We start from the raw sequence: 17,990 nt of genomic DNA on the forward strand, positions 1-17,990 counted from the left end.
GCCTTACACCTGTTACACTTTTTTTTCCATTTTTGTCACCTGGGCGCGGATCTATATATTAACCCCCTATCATCTTAAAATATATAGTTACGGGGTACTACTTAAGAAGAGTGGCCCCGGTGCGCGCACTCGCTCATCCGCGCTAGCTAATCGTGACTAGTCGATCCTTACTTTGTGTTTTTGTTTTATTTACTTTGTGTTTTTGTGTTTTATTTACTTTGCTAGGTAGTCGTTGTAGGATCGACTAGTCACGACTAACTAGCGCGGATACGCGAGTGCGCGCACCGGGATACTGTTCTTAAGTAGTACCTACTTACGGCTACATTGAATAACGGAGTATTAGCTGTAGGCAGCCGGGGGCGGGGGGAGGCAGAATAGTCACGGTTGGAACGCTTTTGATAATAGGCCTGCTTAATGAAGACCAACTTGGGGGGTTGAGCAGTTGTAATAGCTGAAGAATCAGAAATGCCTTCGCGACCCCGTCTTTCAGTGTTTTATTTTTTAGGCTCCAAAATTTAGTATGAATGTAGGTTGACCTTTTGCAAAGTCCGAAAATTTTAAGATTTTTATTGTTTATATGTGACATGGCCAAACTTAAAAGTATCCTTTTGTTGTATGTTTGAAGTTCAAATTCCACTGATCTTGATCTTGACTTGAACTCACAGCTGTCATACAACTCCCTGGATATGATTCTAGAATGTTACTGAAATTATCGTCATCGGCGTCTTCGTAGTTATCATGATGATCATTGTCTTTTTCATGGTTACTTTGCATCTGCCTTTCATGAGTGTACTGGGTGCTTTTTTCATGCCACTGGCACTATCGGGGTTGCCAAGTAACTTGGAAGACAGAAAAAGAACAGGGAAAAAGGAAAAGGAAAAGAATCTGCCTCTACTAAGTGGTGGTAGCTGGGGGGGGGCGTTGTACTTGTGAGAGGGAGGTGGCTTTATGTCAGATGTTGAAAGGCTAAAGTATGATGGAGGACAAGCACAGATGGCTTTCCACATGGCTGTGTAGTAAGAAGCTTGCTTTTCTCAACCACATGGTTCCGGGTTCAGTCCCACTGTGTGGAACGTTGGGCAAGTGTCTTCTGCTATAGCCCTGGGCCAACCAAAACCTTGTGAGTGGATATGGTTGATGGAAACTGAAAGAAGCCCATCGTATATATGTATATATAAGTGTGTGTGTTTGTCCCCCTTGCTACCAGTGCTTGACAACTTGTGTTGGTGTGTTTACGTCCCTGTAACTTAGCAGTTTGGCATAAGAGAACGATAGAATAAGTACCAAGCCTTAAAAAAATAAGAACCAGGGTGGATGCATTTGACTACAAATTCTTCAAGGCACTGCCCCAGCATGGCCTCAGTCTAACGACTGAAACAAATAAAATATAAAAACATATATATATATATATATATGTATGTGTTGAAAAAACAAAGTATTTTATTCTACATAGGTAGACACAGAGGAAAACTAGAAGTTGAAAATGCACCGAGCATACTTAAAATATTTGTGTGTGTGTATATATATATATATATATATATATATATGATATGGTTGGCAGTCCGTTGGTTATGACGATGAGGGTTCCAGTTGATCCGATCAACGGAACAACCTGTTCGTGAAATTAACTTGCAAGTGGCTGAGCACTCCACAGACCCGTGTACCCTTAACGTAGTTCTCAGGGGAGATTCACTGGCCCTTCAAAATACAGGTACAAGAGCAACAGGAAGAAAGAGTGAGAGAAAGTTGTGGTGGAAGAGTACAGCAGGGTTCACCACCACCTCCTGCCAGAGCCTCATAGAGCTTTAGGTGTTTTTACTCACAACGCCCAGTCTGGGAATCGAAACCACAATCCTACGACTGCGAGTCCGGTGCTCTAACCACTGGGCCATTGTACCTCCACAATATATATATATATATATATACACACAAATGTGTATCTGATAGAGTAACCGATGACTCATGTAATGTAACCAAAGATTTCCTTCCTTTCTCTTACCTGTCTTCAAACTTGATTAATTACCTGTTTACTTATTCCTGATGAAGGGGACATGTCAGTGTGAATCTAAAGGAGTCATACCAGTCAGGTGGTTCTGGCAACGAGCACGCTTTTGAAAATAGAAAGGGCTGTATAACAGTAGCATTCTTCCCTTTCATGGGACTGTCACATTAAGTTGACAACACACTGTCACTTTATCGTGCTGCTACTGCATAAATCTCTCCATGAGATTTAGAAATATATTATTTCTATTTCCATAATGTTATATATTTTTATATTCTGCAGCTTCCCTTGCATATTTACCGGGCGAAATGCGTAGCCGTATTTCGTCTGCCGCTACGTTCTGAGTTCAAATTCCGCAGAGGTCGACTTTGCCTTTCATCGTTTTGGGGTTGATAAATTAAGTACCAGTTACGCACTGGGGTCAATGGAATCGAGTTAATCCATTTGTCTGTCCTTGTTTGTCCCTTCTGTGTTTAGCCCCTTGTGGGTAGTAAAGAAATAGGTATTTTGTCTGCTGTTACGTTCTGAGTTCACATTCCACCGAGGTCGACTTTGCCTTTCATCCTTTCAGGGTTGATAAATTAAGTACCAGTTACGCACTGGGGTCAATGGAATTGACTTAATCCGTTTTTCTGTCCTTGTTTGTCCCTTCTGTGTTTAGCCCCTTGTGGGTAGTAAAGAAATAGGTATTTCATCTGCTGTTACGTTCTGAGTTCAAATTCCGCCGAGGTCGACTTTGCCTTTCATCCTTTCGGGGTCAATTAAATAAGTATCAGATACGCACTGGGGTCGATGTAATTAACTTAATCCCATTGTCTGTTCTTGTTTGTCTCTTCTGTGTTTAGCCCCTTGTGGGTAGTAAAGAAATATATTTATTTATATATAATTAATTACTAGGTTTTGTTGTTTTCAGATTGTCACCTCCAGAGAATGGGTATCACTGGTCTGTTGCCATTCCTTAAGAAGATCCATGTACCAACAAATATATCACAATTCCAAGGAGCAACTGTTGCGGTGGATGTGTATTGCTGGCTTCACAAAGGAGCATTTTCTTGTGCTGAGAAATTGGCGTTTGGAGAGGACACAGATCAGTAAGTAGAACTTTACAAGACATTGTCCTTCATGCTGCCTGTCTGTCCAGAACGCCCACATTTGTATGTATGTCACTGTATTGGCATCACTTTAGTTCTTAAGCATTTAATCCTGCCATCTCTACCCTAAATAGTCTACCTGATTTACGGGTGGGTGCTGTAAAGTTCTTGGCGTTAAGGGTATCACAAAATGCCTGATTGGAGGCCCAAACTTCCAAGTTCTTTTAAAGGGCTTAGAAAAACTGAAGGACCGCTGAAATAGTGTGTGAATCTGAAATGGGAATATCTTCAGTAAAATCATAATTAACTGATCTTCCTGTATTTCCTTTTACCCAAAGCCAGGAACTTTTCAGTACTTCGTCATATGTTCAAACTGGCCATGTCTCACACTTACCCTACAGTGTCATTGTAAAATTACACAATCACATCATTGAAACGTTAGCACGCCGGGCAAAATGCTTAGCAGTATTTCGTCTGCCGCCACGTTCTGATTTCAAATTCCGTTGAGGTCAACTTTGCCTTTCATCCTTTCGGGGTCGATTAAATAAGTATCAGTTACTCACTGGAGTCGATATAATTGACTTAATCCGTTTGTCTGGCCTTGTTCGTCCCCCCTATGTTTAACCCCTTGTGGGTAGTAAAGAAATAGGTATTTCGTCTTTATGTTCTTAGTTCAAATCCTGCCGAGGTTGACTTTGCCTTTCATCCTTTCGGGGTCGATAAATTAAGCACCAGTTGTGTACTGGGGTCGATCTAATCAACTGCCCCCCCCTCCCCCAAAATTTTGGGCCTTGTGCCTAGAGTAGAAAAGAAAGCTATGAGATATTGCATGATTAATTCAAAACAATGTGAATAAACAAGTTTTATATTTGATAGAGAAAGATGAATTCTAAAGGGTCTACGCCTCACTGCTCCATGTTTGCAGAGTGAGACGGAATTTATTGAGGCGGGTTTTCTGTGGATGCTCTTGCTGTCACTAACCTTCCTGCTTCTAAGTGAGATCATATTTCACTGTGACCAGGCTTTAACACTTCAGCATTTTAACTGGCCATATCTGGCCCAAATATTCTACCTGTTTGTTGAAACCAACCAGGTCCAGCCTATCACACTTACCCTTCAATGCCATTCTAAAAACATTCAATCACATCATCAAAATTTCAAAGCTACCAGATAAAGCATGATTAATTAGCAACAATGTGAATTAAAAAAAAAAAAACATTACATTTGGCAGAGCAAGCTGAATGCTAAAGGGTTATTGATTTTAGGTAAAATAAATGAATGGTTGGCGTTAGAAAGGGCATCTAGCTGTAGAAACTCTGCCAGATCAAGACTGGAGCCTGGTGCAGCCATCTGGTTCGCCAGCCCTCAGTCAAACCGTCCAACCCATGCTAGCATGGAAAGCGGACGCTAAACGATGATGATGATGATAAATGGTTGATCACTATTGACCTCAGGTGGTTGCAGTAGAATTTCTTGTTAGTGGAGCCTAACCATCTCACATTTGATGTCTAATTACTTTGTCATAAGTTTTGATATTTCACTTTCTTAACAGTTTACTTTACATTTTAGCAGTTAAACTAGCCATATCCGGCCCAGATATTCTACCTTGCTTTCCGTTCAAACCATCTAGATTTGGCCTCTAGCGCTTGCCCTGCAACGGCATTCTAAAAATTAACAATCTCATCATGGAAGTTTTGAAACTCCGAGACAATGCATGATAAATTCAAAACAGTTTGAATAAATACGCATTATATTTGATTGAGGGCTCAGAGGGCTTTTGTTTCTTCATTTTCTTCATGTCATCATCATCATCATCATCGTTTAACGTCCGCTTTCCATGCTAGCATGGGTTGGACGGTTCAACTGGGGTCTGGCGAGTCCGAAGGCTGCACCAGGCCAGGCTGATCTGGCAGTGTTTCTACAGCTGGATGCCCTTCCTAACACCAACCACTCCGAGAGTGTAGTGGGTGATTTTATGTGCCACCGACACAGGTGCCGGACGAGGCTGGCAGACGGCCACGCTCAGATGGTGTTTTTTATGTGCCACCGACACAGGTGCCAGACGAGGCTGGCAGACGGCCACGCTCGGATGGTGTTTTTTATGTGCCACCGACACAGGTGCCAGACGAGGCTGGCAAACGGCCACGATCGGATGGTGTTTGTTACGTGCCCACAGCACGGAGGCCAGTCGATGCAGTACTGGCTACGGCCACGTTCGGATGGTTTTCATGTCAATGTTTAAATTATGATAGATCTTATTTTTCTCCTAAATTTTGTTTTATAGGTATATATACTATTGTATGAAATATGTCAACTTTATGATCAGCAAAAATTTGAAGCCAATCCTTGTGTTTGATGGCTGTCATCTTCCTTCCAAAAAAGACGTCGAAGACAGCAGAAGAGAGTAAGTGACATTTTTTTATTCAGCTGTTTATTTGCATAAACTCATTCTGTCAGAGTTAATTTACTCGTTAGCAAATAATTTACGCAATTTAAGTTGCTAACTTTGAAAGTTTTTGTTATCTTTTATCTTTTACTTGTTTCAGTCATTGGACTGTGGCCATATTGGGGCATCGCCTTGACGGGTTTGGTCAAACAAATTGGCACCAGTACTTATTTTCAAGTCTGGTATTTTATATGTCCCTTTCATCAAGCTGTTAAGGTATGGGGATATAACCAACCCAACACTGGCTCATTCTCTCTCTATTTCCTCTTATTGCTCTCTGTCGAAGAGTGTAGGATCAAAACGTAAAAGACTTTTCCATTTTTCCTGAGTGTCAAACTAAATACACTTGCTTGTTGTTCATACATTCCTGTCTTCATCTTTTGTTTTTTTTATAAATTTGAACTATATATGTATTTGTTAATGCATGAAAGTCTTGGACCTTGAGCCACTCTGATACTTCTGCTGTTGGGCCTGATGGAGGCAATGAACGAGACCTTTGGCATTATGTTGTGCTTGAGAAGAAGACCCCTCAAGCCAACTGAAATTGCATTTGTGGCAGACACCGGCGTCATGCAGATGTCATGTAAAAGCATTACATTCTCGGAGTGGTTGGCGTTAGGAAGGGCTTCCAGCCATAGAAAACTTTGCCAAATCAGACTAGAATCTGGTGCAGCCTTCCAGCTTACCAACCCTGGTCAAACTGTCCGACCCATGCGAGCATGGATAAAAGACATTAAATGATGATGATGGGATAGATATATATATATATATATATATATATATATATATCATCATCATCATCATCATTTAGCGTCCGTTTTCCATGCTAGCATGGGTTGGACGGTTCTACTGGGGTCTGTGAAGCCAGAAGGCTTCATCAGGCCCAGTCAAATCTGGCAGTGTTTCTACGGCTGGATGCCCTTCCTAACGCCAACCACTCTGTGAGTGTAGATATATATATATATGTATGTATATATAATCAAAATGAGGGTGAAAAATTGGATATTAATTTGATAACATCAATTTTAACACCAGTGGTCCAGCATATAAAAAATACTGAAATTCAATAAATAGTATTTCATACATAAATATAAGAGGGAATTTTTTTAACCACTAGGTGGAAACCCTTATGCTAGAAGAAGATCTGCTATGGTAGACCATAGCAGATCTTCTTCTAGCATAAGGGTTTCCACCTAGTGGTTAAAAAATTCCCTCTTATATTTATGTATGAAATATATATATATTCATTTGTATAAATGCAAATTGCAGGAGTGGAACAGGTAAAATTCCAGGTTAGATATGTTTCCTAAGCTAGCAGATCCTCAACAAGGGCTACTCACTCAGCCAGCTACTCGTCAAGCCGAAGATACCTTAATTATATGAAGGTTACCTCGTTGTTTGGGAACCCCCAAGTTAACTTACTGAAGATGTTATTTGAAATGAGTCTTGAAGCCAGATGAACAGTGTAAGACAGATTTATTTTTGTTTCATGATAGCCGGCGAAAAGTTTACCGTCAAAAGGCTGCACAGTTTTTGAAAGAAGGCAAACGAAGTGAAGCTAAGGAATGTCTCCAGAGGTGTGTGGATATTACTCCAGACATGGCTAGAAAACTCATTGAGGTAAGAACAGTAGATTTCTCTGCATTCATCTCTTTGCTTTTACCACATTATGTCGGTGAACAGTGCATGGCACTCTTTTCGATGGGGATCAGCTTGTAATAAGGATGTTCAGTCGCTCTTCCTTGGAGACTCAGCATGATAACATTTGTAGTGGTTAAGTGTGTATCATGGAACACGGATGCAAATGGAATGTGTAGGTCTTAAAAGTGAAAAATGCGTGAGCCGATCCATGATTAAAAATGATTTTGGCTATTGCCAGCGTCGCCCCGACTGGCCTCCGTGCCGGTGGCACGTAAAAGCACCATCCGTTCGTGTCCGTTGCCAGCCTCGCCTGGCCCCCGTGCCGGTGGCACGTAGCACCATCCGTTCGTGGCCATTGCCAGCCTCGCCTGGCCCCTGTGCCGGTGGCACGTAAAAGCACCATCGTGCGGGTGGCACGTAAAAAGCACCCACTACACTCACGGAGTGGTTGGCGTTAGGAAGGGCATCCAGTCGTAGAAACACTGCCAGATCAGACTGGGCCTGATGCAGCCTTCTGGCTCCACAGACCCCAGTTGAACCGTCCAACCCATGCTAGCATGGAAAGCGGACGCTAAATGATGATGACTACATACAGAATGTAAGCAACTGCTACGAGTTAGAAATATAAACCTTATGGCCATATCACGTTGAAAGCACCGGTTCCTGTCCGATCACCGAGGTTAAGCAACATCGAGCTTAGTTAGTACTTAGATGGGTGACCGCTTGAGAAACTGTGTCCTCTCCAAACGCCAATTTCTCAGCACAAGAAAATGCTCCTTTGTGAAGCCAGCATGGAGAACGGATGTTAAACGATGATGATGATGTTGATGAAACCGAGTACATTTGTGGAAGTCATATATCAGGAATGAATATGTTTGTGTGTGTGAGACAGTAGTCTATCATGGCATTTCGAACATTTCTCTCGATCTCTGCGGTTAATTTTTACACATTCACAAATGCAAGCAACCTCTCTTGGTTCCCATGCCAGGGTTATGAAGTGCATAATCCAGTAGAACAAGTAGAAGTGTGTTGTATACTCCCTATGACTGTGATTGAAGACAATAGTCACAACAGTTTGATACCTCTAATCAAAGGTCCTAAGTATAGTCTTAACCCTTTCGTTACTATATTACTCTTTTTACTCTTTTACTTGTTTCAGTCATTTGACTGCTGCCATGCTGGAGCACCACCTTTAGTTGAGCAACTCGACCCCGGGTCTTATTCTTTTTGTAAGCCCAGTACTTATTCTATCGGTCGCTGTTGCCGAACCGCTAAGTGACGGGGACGTAAACACACCAGCATCGGTTGTCAAGCAATGCTAGAGGGACAAACACACAAACATATACGCACACATGCACATATACATATATATATATATACATTTATACGACAGGCTTCTTTCAGTTTCCGTCTACCAAATCCACTCACAAGGCATTGGTGGGCCCGGGCCTATAGCAGAAGACACTTGCCCAAGGTGCCACGCAGTGGGACTGAACCCGGAACCATGTGGTTGGTTAGCAAGCTACTTACCACACAGCCACTCCTGCGACTATATATTTCTTATTTCTTTACTGCCCACAAGGGGCTAAACATAGAGGGGACAAACAAGGACAGACAAAGGGATTAAGTCAATTACATTGACCCCAGTGCTGTACATTGCTACTATATTTCTAAGTTAAAAACACCCCTTATGAGTTTCAATTAAATTCTAAAATAATCACGAATTTAGGCTGGTTTCATTAAGCAACTGTAACTTTTTTATTTAGCGACATGTTAATGTGATTTTTGGAAAACAATTCAAGAAAAGGTTCTTAATTTGCATCGCTTTAGTCTCAAAGTAACTCTAATTACAGGTAAATACAGGTGAATCACAAGCTTTTTTCTCGGATTGTTTACTTTCTGTGTAATGGTTTGTTTCCGCAGATCATGTCATACAAGCTTACATTTGGTTGATTTCTCCATAGCTTTTGTTTAAAAGCCCTCAAATTCAGAATCACTTCTTAATAGCATGAAACTGTTATCCATTTTAAAAGTTGAAATAAAATCACCAAAGAAAAAAATGTGGAAAAAATTTTCTAAGGCATAGGAGTGGCTGTGTAGTAAGTAGCTTGCTTATGAACCACATAGTTCTGGGTTCAGTCCCACTGCTTGGCACTTTGGGTAAGTGCCTTCTACTATAGCCTCGGGCTGACCAAAGCCTTGTGAGTGGATTTGGTAGACGGAAACTGAAAGAAACCCGTCGTATATATGTATATATATATATATATATATATATATGTGTGTGTGTGTGTGTGTGTATATGTTTGTGTGTCTGTGTTTGTCTCCCCAACATCACTTGACAACTGATGCTGGTGTGTTTACATCCTCGTAGCTTAGAGGTTTGGCAAAAGAGACCGATAGAATAAGTACTAGGCTTACAAAGAATAAGTCCTGGGGTCGATTTGTTCGACTAAAGGCGGTGCTCCAGCATGGCCACAGTCAAATGACTGAAACAAGTAAAAGAGTAAACTTTGCAGAGTTCAGATATCACATCAAACAATGTCGGATACTGTACCTCGACTATTTTCAAAGTGAAATCATGTGTTTTCACGCATGTATTAACGAGATTTGTGCTGAAATTCACATTTAAATATCAATGGGTTCTCTCGATGTCTTTGGCCAGGTTGGTCGTTTGAGCCAAAAAGTTTTTCAGTGAGGCCCAGTGTCCGAAGATTCTTGTATAAAACATGTCAACTAATGCATATCACTTGACCATGTGACCAGCCAGACTCTCAGATGTTGTTACACATCACTGGTCACAGTGCGCTTTTGCATCGTTTTAGCCTTCAAGTGATGCAACCCCATTGGTTAGGAAAGCTGGCTAACACCCCCTCCCCCCGATTAGTAACAAAAGGGTTAAACTGTATCCATTTCCCTTGCTGCTAATTAGACCAGTAGGAAATCTCTGCCCTGGATAGGATTTGAGTCCCTACAAATCCTCCCAGGTATTCTCTTGGGTAGGATTCCCTACATCACAAAAGCACATGAAAGAGTAGTGGCTGCTCACAGTTCTATTTATACCACAAGAACTCCACTATGATGGCTTGCTGTGCCAGGGTCTTATTGAAAGCACCCAGCAGAAGGGCATCAGGCTGTAGAAACCATGTGAACACAGGCATAATGGAGCCCAGGCTGCTCTTCAGTTGGCCAGATCTTGTCTAACTGTCCAAACCATGCCAGCATGGAGAACATCGGATGTTAAATGAATGAATGAATTCCCTTTGGCCTCTATTAGAGTATACTCTTTACTCTTTTACTTGTTTCAGTCATGTGACTGTGGCCATGCTGGAGCACCGCCTTCAGTCGAGCAAATCGACCCCAGCACTTATCCTTTGTAAGCCCAGTACTTATTCTATCGGTCTCTTTTGCCGAACCGCTAAGTTACGGGAACGTAAACACACCAGCATCGGTTGTCAAGCGATGTTGGTGGGGGCAAACACACAAACACATACATACATATATATATATATATATATATATATATATATATATATATATATGACGGGCTTCTTTCTGTTTCCATCTACCAAATCCACTCACAAGGCTTTGGTTGGCCCGAGGCTGTAGTAGGAGACACTTGCCCAAGGTGCCTCACAGTGGGACTGAACCCGGAGCCATGTGGTTGGTAAGCGAGCTACTTAACACACAGCCACTCCTACGCCTGTATATGAAGTGTGTGAGATAAATCTTCCTTTCGCAGGGTAAATAAACAACATCTGTTATTCCATGTCATTTATATTATCTCCTTGATAGATGAAATATTCAATTTTACTTTCCTTCTTTTAAAACAGGTGTGTCAAAAACAAGGGATTGATTGCATTGTTGCCCCTTACGAAGCTGATGCTCAGTTAGCCTATTTATCGCAATCTGGGATTGCCCAGATTGTTGTTACCGAAGACTCCGACTTGTTACTATTTGGTTGTGACAGAGTAAGTTTCTCTCACTGTCTCTCCATTACCATTTTTTTGTCTCTTTCTTCTTATATTAAATTCGTTTTTCAGATCTTTTCGCTTTGACCGGCAGATTTTAAAAATAATTTCTTTGTAACTAAACACTTTTAAACTTTGTAAACTGGTAGAATGTGTTACATAAAATATCTTTTTCTCTCGGCTTTCTTGAGAAAATTCTGTAGTTTGTAAGCTATTTGGTCTTTAATTTCATATGACACCGGAAATTATTGTTGTTGACAACGCTCTGGCGAAATTGTTTTCACCTTAACAGATGTCACTGATTGGTTGAAATTGCCGAAATGCAAGAAATTAAACAACAAATAGCTTACAAACTACAGAATTTTCTCAAGAAAACCAAGAGAAAAAGATGTTTTATAAACACATTCTACCAGTTTACAAAGTTTAAAATTTTTTAGTTACAAAGAAATTATTTTAAAAATCTGCCAGTCAAAGTGAAAAGATCCCATTTTTCTATGGTAGCTTTGGACATTTGAATAGACTTGGGGCAATTATTTTATTACTGGGAGTAGTGGCAGGAGATCTACCTTGAAATAGTGACCTGCCTACAACTGGTGGGCAGTATCTTTTAATTAATGGAGTGAGAGCCTTCATTTGTAAATTAGAGCTCTAAGTTTTTTTCACTTGCACCCACTACACTCTTGGAGTGGTTGGCATTAGGAAGGGCATCCAGCTTAGAAACCTTGATCAATCAGATTGGGGCCTGGTGCAGCTGCTGGCTTAAAAGAAATCTGGCACTTATTTTAACCACACAGCCATGTCTGTGCTTTTGGCCATTGATTGTGTCAACACGAATGTCCATAAAAGATGAAATTTTACCACTTTTAATTCAATACTTTGAAAAACGAATTGAATTTCTTCTTTGCAGGTGATTTTCAAGATGGATTTCTATGGAAATGGCATCATGATTGAAAAATCCAGACTAAATGAAGCCATTGACATCAGAGATGGATTCTACACCTTCAATAAATTTAGACACTTGTGTATTCTGTCCGGCTGCGACTATTTAAGTTCTTTACCTGGCATCGGCTTAGCAAATGCTTGTAAAGTATTCAAATTAGCCAGACAGGCAGATCTTAGACAGGTAATTTTTTTTCCAATCATATTTTGCAATTTATAATTTTTTTTCCCACTTTCTTTGACCTCTCTTTTTTTTTTTTTTTTTTTTTTTGCTTATGTCTACCCCATCATCGTTTAATGTCTGCTTTCCATGGTGGCATGGGTTGAATGGTTTGACATGGAACTGGCTAGCAACGAGCTGTCCAGACTCCACCTGTCTGTTGTGGCATGATTTCTACGGCTGGATGCCCATCCTAACTCCAACCACTTTACTGAGTGTGCTTTCTAGTGGTTTTAGTGAGGTTTTGAGAATTCTGGCGATTTGCTCTAGTTGAGAAGACATGTCAATCTAAGTGCATTTGTGGTTGTGGCTAGTGCTAGTGACATGTAAAAGACACTTGATAAATTGTAAAGTGGTTGGTGTCAGGAAGGGTATCCAGCTGTAGAAAGCAAGCCAAAAGAGACTGGAACCGGGTGTAGCTCTCTGGGTTACCAGCTCCAGTCAAAACTATCTGACTCATGCCAGCATGGAGAGCGAACGTTAAATGGTGATGATGGGTAAGAGGCACAGAACCTCCGTCCCACTGCGCGGCACCTTGGCCAAATGTCTTCTACTATAGCCTCAGGCCGGCCAAAGTCTTGTGAGAGGGTTTGGTAGATGGAAACTAAAAGAAGCCCGTTGTGTGTGTGTGTGTATATATATATATATAACTAATGTAGGATAAAATTTTTGGGGGGAAACAAATTTTATCAATGGCCAGCATATCAAAAAATACCTTTAAAGGTTAAATTTATAAATAATTTACAAAATGAGGGCAGAAGAAAAATTCTAATGCCAAATAGATGGCCAGCATATCAAAAAATACCTTTAAAGGTTAAATTTATAAATAATTTACAAAATGAGGGCAGAAGAAAAATTCTAATGCCAAATAGATGGCCAGCATATCAAAAAATACCTTTAAAGGTTAAATTTATAAATAATTTACAAAATGAGGGCAGAAGAAAAATTCTAATGCCAAATATGCCGAAAAAGAGACAAAAATTGTCAATAACCATTATAATTTATGTGTCTCGAAACAAACCGATAGAAATTTCTAAAAAATCCGTTATTACAGTATTGTAAATTATATATATATATATACTCTTTTACTCTTTACTCTTTTACTTGTTTCAGTCATTTGATTGCGGCCATGCTGGAGCACCGCCTTTAATCGAGCAACTCGACCCCGGGACTTATTCTTTTGTAAGCCCAGTACTTATTCTATCGGTCTCTTTTGCCGAACCGCTAAGTAACGGGGACGTAAACACACCAGCATCAGTTGTCAAGCAATGCTAGGGGACAAACTCAGACACAAACACGCATATATATATATATATATACATATATACGACGGGCTTCTTTCAGTTTCCGTCTACCAAATCCACTCACAAGGCTTTGGTCGGCCCGAGGCTATAGTAGAAGACACTTGCCCAAGGTGCCACGCAGTGGGACTGAACCCGGAACAATGTGGTTGGTAGACAAGCTACTTACCACACAGCCACTCCTATATTGCAAATAAGAAAATGGAGAAGCACAATAGTTGGTTCATCAACTTTAAGACAGTAAAATGTTAACTTTAATAATTGGGTATTATACCAACAGTACATTGGATAGATATTATCCCTTAGCGGGTTGGACCCACAACACCTAACTTTCTTGGAGTTATATATATATATATATATGTGCGTGTCTCTGTGTCTGTGTTTGTCCTTCCACCATTGCTTGACAACCGATGTTTGTGTGTTTATGTCCCCGAAACTTAGCAAAAAAAGACTGATAGAATAAGTCTTTGGGGTCAATTTTTTTGACTTAAGGCAGTGCTCCAGCATGGCCACAGTCAAATGACTGAAGCGTGTAGAAAAGCATAGTAAACAAATGCCCTTTCTGTATTTTACTTTTCTTTTCTTTTCATTTCTTGCAGCTTCTTCGTAAAATTCCATCTTATTTAAATAAATCGTTCAGTGTTCCCAACGAATACATCGAAGGTTTCATCCGTGCAGAGAACACGTTCCTTTATCAGTTGATATTTGATCCCTTAACTCGAAAATTGCTCCCTCTCAACCCTTATCCCGAAGATCTTACACCCGATGACCTTCACTATGCCGGAACGTATCCTTTGCAAGAATTCATTTTACAGCAAATTTTGGTTCAGTGTTGCAATGTCTGACACTCAACTCATTCTCAGACATATTGGGATGTGTGATGTTTGTCTGTGTGAATGTTGGTGTATGTTTGTGTTTAAGAAAAAAAAAACTTGGCATTTTTGTTCCCCCATCACTGTTTCTCAACTGGTGTTGGTGTGTTTACATCTCTGTAACTTAGCAGTTCGGCAAGGTAGACCGATAGAATAAGTACCAGACTTACAAAAGTACTGGGATCGATACAATCGACTGAAAGTTCTTCAAAGCGGTGCCCCAGCGTGGTCACGGTCTAATGACTGAAACAAGTGAAAGATAAAACGTATAATAATAATAATAAACATTGTGTACAGTGCTCAGGTGCACTACAACTCATCTAAAGTGCATATATAATCAGGTGTAGTTTCGACGGATTTCGGAAAGCATGAGGGCCTTAAAGGATGCAGTGTCATGGCAGTCAACAACTGACGCAGGCAGTTTATTCCATGCTTCAGCAACTCTGAGCATGAAGAAATGTTTCCGAAAGTCATGGGAGCTGTGTTGTTTTCTGACTTTGTAGGCATGTCCACGTGTGTTAGACACATGGAGATCAAAAAGGTGTTCATATAGATCAAAAAGGTGTATATATATATAAACACACAATCAAATTCTGTGTGTCACCATTGTAATAATTGATTAATTAATCCTTAATTAATATCTAAGATACATTCCAAGATCTGAAGCGTTTGATATTGCTTTGGGTAACACTGACATTCAGACAAGAAAGAAACTATCAAACTTCAATCCTGACACAGATTTGGTAAGTTGCTTTGTTTTTCTATCCTTTTCATTTCTTTTTTCTTTTTTTTTTTTTGCTTTTCTTAAAATTTGAAATACAATATGAATTTTTTTCATTACCGTTGCTGGTGGCATGCAATAAGCACCATTCATTCATGTGTGGGTCGCTGCAAGAGCTACCTGACTTGCTCCCTTTGCTGGTGGTGCGTAAAAAGCACCATCCAAATGTGGTCGATGCCAGTGCTGCCTGACTGGCTCCTGTGTCAGTGGCACGTAAAAGGCACCATCCGAACGTGGCCGATGCTAGTGGCACGTAAAAAGCACCATTCGAACATGGTCAATGCCAACCCCTTGCCCTGACTGGCTTGTGTGCCAGTGGAACGTGAAAAGCACCATCCAAACATGACTAATGCCAGTGCCGCCTGACTGGCTCCCGTGCCAGTGGCACATAAAAAGCACCCACTACACTTTGAGTAGTTGGTGTTTGGAAGGACATCCAGCTGTAGAAACATTGCCAGATCAGATTGGAGCCTGGTGCAGCCTCCTGGCTTGCCAGTCCCCAGTCAAACTGTCCAACCCATGCCAGGATGGAAAATGGACGTTAGATGATGATAAATAAAATTTAGAATATGAGAGGTTTGCTTTTTGTCTTTTGAGATATACATAGGAAGGAAAGATGACAGAAAGAGAGAGAGAGTGTGCGTGTGTGTGTGGTGATGAGGTATCATCATCATCGTTTAACGTCCGCTTTCCATGCTGGCATGGGTTGGACGATTTGACTGAGGACTGGTGAACCAGATGGCTGCACCAAGCTCCAATCTTGATCTGGCAGAGTTTCTACAGCTGGATGCCCTTCCTAATGCCAACCACTCCGAGAGTGTAATGGGTGCTTTTACGTGCCACCGGCACGAGTGCCAGTCAGGCAGTACTGGCAATGGCCACACTCAAATGGTGTTTTTCACGTGCCACCTGCACAGGAGCCAATCCAGCGGCACTGGCAACGACCTCGCTCGAATGTTCTTTTCACATACCACCGGCACAAGTGCCAGTAAGGCGACGCTGATAACGATCACACTCGAATGGTGCTTTTTACGTGCCACTGGCACGGAAGCCAGTTAGCTGCTCTGGCAATGATCACGCTCGGATGGTCGCTTCCCAACTAAATGGTTTTGGGTTCAAACCCACAGTATTGCACCTTGGGCAAGTGTTTTTTTTTTAATAGCCTTGAGCTGATTAAAGCCTTGTGGGTAAATTGGTTAATGAAACTGATTGAAGCCTATTCTGTACGTGTATGTGTGTGTTTCCTTGTCCTGGCATTGTGGGATAGTTGCAAGCGAGTGTTGCCATCGTACAAATGGCGTTATTTATTTCCAGTCACGCAAAAAAAAAAAAAAATTATTTAGTCAAAAAGAAATATCACGTGACTTGCTAACAGGTAAAGGTTGTTGACTGGAAGGGCACCCAGCCATGCGAAAATCTACTTTACTGAGTTCTGTCTGATCCATGTGATCATGAAAAAGGGGGACATTAAAATGATGGTGGTGGCAACGACAAGGATGATGATGATGATGATGATGATACCACCATCTCCTCTGCTGATGACAATGCTCGAGATGAAATAATTCACTTATTTTGCATGTTTTTCTACCAAAATTCCTTCTTCCTCCCATATCTATCCTCTTCCTTCCACATATGTCCATAATTTGTTGAAGGAACCACTTCCCCTCACGTTTTCACGACAGACACACACACACACACTTTCTCTCTTTCTCCCCCTCTGTCTCTGTTGTTCTCTCTCTTTATCTCTCTCTCTCTCTTCTGTTATCTTTTCTTCCTATATAGACCCCGAAAATTGTAAACCTCCTCCCACATTGTAAATTCTTCATTAACAGGCATCAACCCCTCCACCTCAACCACTTCGCCCCCCTCCTCCACCCTCCCCCTACACAGTTCTCTTCACATGCCTGATCAGAAGTGATAAGCCAATGAATTAATGGTGACGTGCTTACTGGGGCTTGTTGACCCCTTCCACTCACCCCAACCCCCGCTCTCCTCCTTCTCCTCCTCCTCGAAATATTCATAAATCTTATCATCAATATAATCAAATTGTTATCGTCAGAACAATATTTAAAGACGGGAGAAGAGAAGAATTTATTGCACCCATCTATTCCAGCCTATTGTTAGGTGTGTGAGGGGCGGGAAGAGGAGGGAGAATGATTGGAAAAAGAAGGTGTGATGGGAGGGGTGTTGGGGGAAAATAGAGAGAGGAAGAGACACAGATATTGTGTGCATGTGTGTGTGTGTGTGTGTAAAGGAGAGAAAGAGAGATGAGATAATTATTGAAAAGATTCCATTTAATTTTTTTTTTTTTAGCCTATAAGATCTCAAACTGCTTTAACAATGCCTTGGCAATAAACTAGGAGTTAGGCTGCTCTGCTCTACGACTGCCTCTTCAGGCTTGGCTTTGTGGTTAAGAAGCTTGCCTTGCAACCGTGGGGGCTTGGGGTTCAGTCCTACAGTGTGGTACCTTGAGCAAGTGTTTTTTCTTTGCTAGAGCCCTGGGCCGATTGTTGCCTTGCGAGTGAATTTTGTAGATGGGTTCTGTGTAGAATCCTGAAGTGTGTGTGAGTGGGTAAAGGAGCTTGCTTCCCAACCACATGGTTCCAGGTTCAGTCCCACTGTGTGGTCACCTTGAGCAAGTGTTTTTTTTTTACTATAGCCTCAGACCATCTGGAGCCTTGTGAGTGGATTTGATAGATGGAAACTGAAAGAAGCCCATCAAATATATA

At 41.2% G+C, this 17,990-nt stretch overlaps 1 protein-coding gene and 1 pseudogene across 2 annotated transcripts in view; both read left to right on the forward strand.

Annotated features, from left to right (window-relative positions):
* LOC115217460 (exonuclease 1) overlaps positions 1-17,990 on the forward strand; it is a 34,518-nt gene that overhangs the window by 1,943 nt on the left and 14,585 nt on the right. For both annotated transcript variants that reach the window (XM_029787165.2, XM_036507082.1), the window contains exons 2-8: positions 2,916-3,093; positions 5,378-5,497; positions 7,036-7,159; positions 11,011-11,148; positions 12,056-12,271; positions 14,208-14,395; positions 15,127-15,223. In XM_029787165.2, the coding sequence (XP_029643025.1) occupies positions 2,933-3,093; positions 5,378-5,497; positions 7,036-7,159; positions 11,011-11,148; positions 12,056-12,271; positions 14,208-14,395; positions 15,127-15,223 (1,044 nt within the window). In that variant the 5' untranslated portion in view covers positions 2,916-2,932. The remainder of the gene's footprint in view (positions 1-2,915; positions 3,094-5,377; positions 5,498-7,035; positions 7,160-11,010; positions 11,149-12,055; positions 12,272-14,207; positions 14,396-15,126; positions 15,224-17,990) is intronic.
* On the forward strand, positions 7,813-7,928 carry LOC115217740 (annotated as a pseudogene).

The sequence above is a fragment of the Octopus sinensis genome, linkage group LG11 (genome assembly GCF_006345805.1).
Source record: "Octopus sinensis linkage group LG11, ASM634580v1, whole genome shotgun sequence".
NCBI lineage: Eukaryota > Metazoa > Mollusca > Cephalopoda > Octopoda > Octopodidae > Octopus > Octopus sinensis.